This window comes from Capsicum annuum, chromosome 2 (assembly GCF_002878395.1).
Source record: "Capsicum annuum cultivar UCD-10X-F1 chromosome 2, UCD10Xv1.1, whole genome shotgun sequence".
In the NCBI taxonomy this organism is placed as follows: Eukaryota; Viridiplantae; Streptophyta; class Magnoliopsida; order Solanales; family Solanaceae; genus Capsicum; species Capsicum annuum.
Window position 1 is genome coordinate 10,926,003 of NC_061112.1, and position 6,201 is coordinate 10,932,203.

Here is a 6,201-nt window from a genome sequence, read left to right on the forward strand (position 1 = left end):
TGGATTCTTACTTCTGGAGTATACTACTATCTTTTTTTATTTAGAATATGTCTTTATTTGTATTTTGAGACAGAATTGTTCGTGTTTTGGATATCTTACATAGTTTGATCTCGAGTTGTGCTAGTTATATTCTTACACTGTGACACCAGGTTTTGGGATTTGATTTGATATCATTTACTATATATTTTTGCTTTTACTAAGTATGCATGTGGTTCAACTTCGCTCTAGGAGTCTTGCCGTGGGTTTTGATATCATTTTTGTCAATTCATATCAGTTTGGGTGATAGACTTACTTGTTATGAGATGTCGCGACAAATGTTATCATGACTCTTGGTTTTTGAATCGTGACAGAACTCTATGAAAATAAAGGAGTGAAAGATAATGACTTTCATCAAAAAGTTCATGGTATTTAATTATCCATGAAGTTTATAATTTTTTTTAGGCCAAACTCATAATTGAGGAAGACAGTGACTCTTATTGAAAATATCATGATATTTATACGTAAAATTAAAAATTCACAATATTTTTTCTTCACTTATCAAAAATCCAGAGAAGAAAACAATTACTCTCTCTTTGTAACGCTATTCCAATCGGAGCACCACTCAAACAACACAAGAAGAAACAATCAGATTGGATATATATTAACAGAAATTAAACGGCAGCAAAATTTTAAATTTCAGATGTTAGAGTTCCAATGCACCACACTTACAAAATGAGACAAAAATTGAAGTAGCTACTAACCTGAAAATCAGAAGAGCAATCGAAAAAGATGGCAAGGAACAGAAATGGGAGTAAAACCGGCAGTATATGGAGGAAAACCTATGTGGTGGCTAAAGGCACCAAAGCCAAGGACATACGACAACATACACATCAGCTAATATTAAATAGATGAAATTACCCTCAATTTAGAAATTAATTCCTAATGGAAGACCTATCGATCCATCATATCACTCGTGCTTCTAATATAGTACGAAATATGAAATTTTCGGGTTTTAGATTGATGCGGGCTTAAAATAAGTTGAAGCATTGGAGGCCCATAGCAATATTGCAACAGCGTTAGCATAATAACCAAATATCCATCATTATCCCCTACTCACTTTCCCCATTCCTACTCGAAAGAAATTGTAAAATGTCGAGAAAGTTGGGAAAGAGAAAGGAAGAGAATGAGTACGCTTCTGATGGCGAAAATCCTCCTAAGAAATTCTCCAAAACTGATGATTCTGACGATGCTGATGCTGATGGCATCGTCGTCTGTGAGGTCTCTTTTTTTCGCTCTTTCCACAAACAAGCATTTTTTTGTATCACTTCTCCTACTGTTTTCTGATTTTTTTTTTGTTTGTTTGTTTCAGATTTCTAAGAATAGGAGAGTATCAGTTAGGAGCTTTGGAGGGAAGATAATGGTGGATATTCGTGAGTTTTATGTTAAAGAGGGCAAGCAAATGCCTGGCAGAAAAGGTACCTACTTCTACTTATCCTTTAATAGGATTTTAATTTTTCTCCTTTGGTTTTGGTATCTGTGTTTTTAGTTGTTCTCGTTGTTACATTCCGTTTGGGCGATGCTAGTTACATATGGAACTCTATGTTGCATTTAGGGTTTTGTTTGGATTTTTTTTATTTGTTATTATTAGTTGTAGGTGTATGATGACGATAATTAAGCCTACTTTGTCTTGTTTCCACACTTTAATCTGGGATAGATTCCTCCTTATTCTGATATATCTGTCTAAATTACGGAAAAGGGTCGAAAATGTCTTTAAACTATGTGAAATTAAACAAAAATGCTCTCCGTTGATAATTTGGTCTAAAAATACCCCTACTGTAGTTATTTGGTAGAAATGCCCCTGTTGTTACTTAATGGGTCAAAAATACCGTTTTCCTAATTAATATATTATTTCTTTTTCTGTTTAAACTGTTGTTAATTGAGAAAATGGGGGAGTAATAAAAGTTTCTTAGGTTTTCAGCATCTTTTGTTTTCTTCTCTCTAGTTTCCTCATGTTTCGTTTTAGGAATTGTGTATATGGGTGTTCATCTTTGATATGCAAGTTGTTTTAGCATCCTTGAAACAAAGCGGATATTTCATGAATTGCTTCTTTCATGATGTACTTATTCCTGTGAAATGATATCAATGTTTGCACAAGGCTAGCTATGTATCAATTAAATGCTAAAATCCAGAAGCTGCAACAAAACTGTTTTTACCTCTGGAGAAGAGAGAATATTAACCCTAAGAGACTGCAATAAAATTGGAGACTTGAGGGAAGATTTTGGTCATCTTCTATATGGAACGGGTTCAGTATTAATATGATGTTTACTAGAGAGGATTTTGGTGTTTTTTTTTCTTGGGCTGCATTTGCAATTTCAGTCAGTTCTAACAATTGTCAGTTAGCAACACTTGAGGTGCGGGCTAGTGCTCAATGAAGTGGGAGGAGAAGTATGAGGTCTCAAGTTCAAGTCTTAGGCTGCATTTGGTTTTTTTAAGATTCAGACTTCTGAATCTGAATGCACATTTGAATAATTAAGATGTTGTCTCTAGATCTGAAAATTGAATGATTAAGACTGTTTGTTTTTTCAATATCTAAATGTTCAAAAAAAATTTTATTTGTATATATATTATAAAATAAAAAATACAATTCAAATAAAAAACTAATTATATATCAAAAAAGTATGTGATTTAATACAACAAAATTATAATATTTGATTGAAAAAAAATATTTATGTTTGTTAGTGATAGTGGAGATGGTTTATAATGGCGGTTGCGGTGACAATGATTGATATTAGTGATTAATAATATTAGTGGTGATAGTTATGATGGTTGGTATTATAGTGATGTTATGATGGTGGCGGTTGATGGTGGTGGTGGTGGTTGTGATGTGACGTTGCTTGATGTTAGTAGTTGGAGGTGTTGATTGTGATGGCTTAAAAATGAATGCATGATGGTTGACGATGTGTTGGTGCTAGTTGGTGATGTTATTAGTTGTGATGGTGGAAATGGTCGTTAGTAGAGATAAATTGTAGCGATGATAGTGATTGAAGTGATGGTAGAGGTGGCGTTACTAGTGGCAATGGTGGTGGCCGCCGAAGAATGGGTGGAGGTTGTGATGTATTAGTGGTCACAGTTAGCGGTGGTGCTAGTTGTGATAGATGAGTTAGTTGATAGTAGGGATTGACCAGTAGTGGTTGATGATGGTGGTGTTGTTGATGGCAGTGGTGGCGGTAAATATAATTAGAATAATAGAGGTAATAGGTGTAGTAGCGGTTGACAATACTGGTTGGTAGCGATATTTGTTGTCGATGGTAGCTGTGATGGTAGAGGTGGTTGGTGGTGGTAGCTGGTGGTTGACAATGATGGTGGTGGCAGAGGTGGTGACTGATGATTATGAAAAGAGTGGCAGTGAATATTATCCAACACCAGAATACCTATTCAGACTTATTAAGACTTGATTCTAGATCCAAATGATTAAGACCTATTCAGACCTATTAAGAGCTAAAATCTTAATAAAAAACAAATGCACTTAATGGTGTGGAGTCTGAACCATTCAGATTCAGACCTCCATTAAGTACAAACAAATGAGCCCTTAATCTGGCTAAGCTTTGGTGGGAAAGGGTACACAAAGTAATAGGTACTCATTGGAATAGTCTAGGTGCGTACAAACTGGATCAGATACCACTTTCATTAAAAAGAAATTGTCAATTCTCATTGTCCCAGCATGAAGTTGGTTGATGGACAGAACATCTATCTATATACACTAGCCAATTCGGAATTATACTCTCTCGGGAAGTGTCTTCATTAGCTTAGGTAATTGTATATGAACTGTAGGTAATTGCAGACTGGAAAATTGTTGACTGAACACTCTTGGTGTTTCTAGTTGCCCAGGACCGATGCTTTGTTCACATGTCATATAGTTTGTGTTGTATGAACTGGCATGGTTATTATTGTAATCGTACAGATCAACTCAAATCACATCATGCTGGCTTGACACTGGCAATTCTAGGAAAATGAAGAATCTACAGCAACATAACATTGCTCTAGAGATATTTTGAAGGGATTTACTCCATTGTGTGGAAATCAACATATGCTTTGATGTGGCTTTTAAGGTCAGAAAAAGAGGTTGTTCCAATGCTAGTACTTGGTTAAACAATAAGAGCTTCCTTCTGTCAGCTAGGGAACTGTTAACATTTTTATCTATGCCTTAGTGGCTCTGTCCTTCCAAACGTTAGCTTTCTCCTCCAGGGCTATTTCCTTTTCCTATAAGGTCTACCTCTTGTACAATATAAAGTAAATGATGAATGGCGAAATTGGAGGATGTGGACTTATTTTCACAAAGTTCGTGGTTGTATCTTCAATTTGAATAGGAAGTAGTTATTACTCTTGTAGTGCTGTTCAGTCACATTAATTAATATTTTTTTTGATAAAGGGTCACATTAATTAATGTTAACTGCAGTACTCAGCTTTCTCAAGCTGACATACTTTGAGATGCATTAATAATGTTCTTAAAGATTAATAGGCAAGACCACCTTAGCTGACTCTTGAAGATGGATAACATCTGCTGTCTCTGTAGCATTGCTCCTTCCATTGATCTTAGAAATGAGCATTGTTAATCTAGCTGAATTGGGTCATAGGGAACCTTGTAGAAAGAGAGAAATAGTTGGTTTATCCAAAGCTAGATTGCACCAGCTAGCTTGTAGCTAAATTCAGATGTATTGAACAAATTTATGTTGTATGTAAGTGAGCAAACAGGATTCAAGATATTGTGCAGATCTGAGACTCCCAACTTATTTGTGTTGCCTCTTTGGTCATCCGCTTAGATTCCTCGGCATGGCAAATTTGCACTTGTACATTATGTATGCACTGCTGCATCTCCTTGGTGCTTCATACTTGTAATAGAACATCAAAACAGCTCCTGCTCTGTATTAAAGGACTTAAATAGGAAGGGGAGGGAAGGCGGGTGGGAGCGTGAGTGCCTGCCCACTAACCAATTGTTAACTGCTTTAATTATATTTCTATTCTCAACACAAGTTTATTTATATTTTTATTTATCTTTGATCTCTTCCTTCTTCAAATCTTTTGCCATAGCATTTTCCCTGAAACAATTTTATTGAGCTGAAGGTCTATCGGAAAACCTTTCTACTTCACAAAGGTAGGTGTAAGGTCTGCATACACCTACCCTCCCAGACCCCACTTATAGGAATATATTGTGTATGTTGTTGTATTCATCTTCTATCTTTTTGTGACTATATTTTCCTTCTATGTATTTGCAGGTGTTGGAAACCAAAACTAATAGTAGTGTTTTTCCTTTTTCAGGCATCTCATTGAGTATGGATCAGTGGAATGTACTCAGAGATCATGCAGATGAAATTGATGAGGCTGTTGCTGAGGCCTGAGAACAGAGTCAAGTCCTGGAAGTGGCCATCAGATATTTGGTGTTAGAATGTTATTTTGGAATTGGAACTAGGAGATGTTTGTCCTTAGTACTGTTGTAGACTAGATTAGGGATAAAGCAAACTGTTTAAACATGTAGTAACCAGTTTGGTGTCCCATATGCATGTACTCTTTTCCCGACTTTCTACTCTATGTGTCACTTAGCTCACCTTTGATAGAGGAGGGCTATTCAACTTGTGCAAGAATATTGAAACTTCTGTTGGGAGCGTCTCCTTTTCGATTGTCATTGAGTTGCCCAAACTGGAGAAACCTAAACAATCAACATACTTAATTTCTTCCTCAACTTGCATCATCACACCAACAGTTGAACCCAAAGGATGGGTTAAGAGATGCCCATTTATCTTCTGCAGTTGATCCAGAAGGACGGGTTAAGAGATGCCCATTTATCTTCTGCAGTTGGAAGAACAAGATTAATCCTTGTTAAAACACCCACCTTCATGAAACCAAATATCTTCAGAACTTAAAGATCCTGAATTTAGCACACTTGAGAAATATTTGGAAGACCTGAAAAACATAGTATCAAATACATTCTTAAGCTAAGATATTCGCCAGTACCGTGGTATCATTATCATCAAAATCCTTCGTCAACAGTGGAAGTATTTAGCAGAACAATAGCATACACTCTTAGTTGCTTGTGGAAGGCAAAGCAGCAGCCATAACTGCAGTAATATTTGAAGGAAGACCAATTTTCAAACTTTAAGAATTGCTAATGTGTCATCCATCAGCTGTAACATGCAAGAGCTGTTAACAACTTTTTCACCTGTTTCA

General features: G+C 36.0%; 1 protein-coding gene across 1 annotated transcript; it reads left to right on the forward strand.

Moving 5' to 3' along the window:
- Positions 1-991: 991 nt before the first annotated feature.
- LOC107858452 (RNA polymerase II transcriptional coactivator KIWI) lies at positions 992-5,641 on the forward strand. Its single transcript, XM_016703114.2, has 3 exons — positions 992-1,257; positions 1,349-1,454; positions 5,296-5,641. The coding sequence occupies exons 1-3, from the start codon at positions 1,129-1,131 to the stop codon at positions 5,373-5,375; spliced, it is 315 nt and encodes a 104-aa protein (XP_016558600.1). The 5' UTR covers positions 992-1,128; the 3' UTR covers positions 5,376-5,641.
- The last annotated feature ends 560 nt before the right edge of the window (positions 5,642-6,201 follow it).

What these genes read in the sequence shown, in the direction of transcription:
- LOC107858452 (XM_016703114.2), top strand. Translation starts at nt 1,129, where the DNA reads ATGTCGAGAAAGTTGGGAAAGAGAAAGGAAGAGAATGAGTACGCTTCT. An exon ending in ATGGCATCGTCGTCTGTGAG is followed by an intron (nt 1,258 to 1,348) that starts GTCTCTTTTTTT and finishes TGTTTGTTTCAG; the next exon opens with ATTTCTAAGAATAGGAGAGT. An exon ending in GCAAATGCCTGGCAGAAAAG is followed by an intron (nt 1,455 to 5,295) that starts GTACCTACTTCT and finishes TTCCTTTTTCAG; the next exon opens with GCATCTCATTGAGTATGGAT.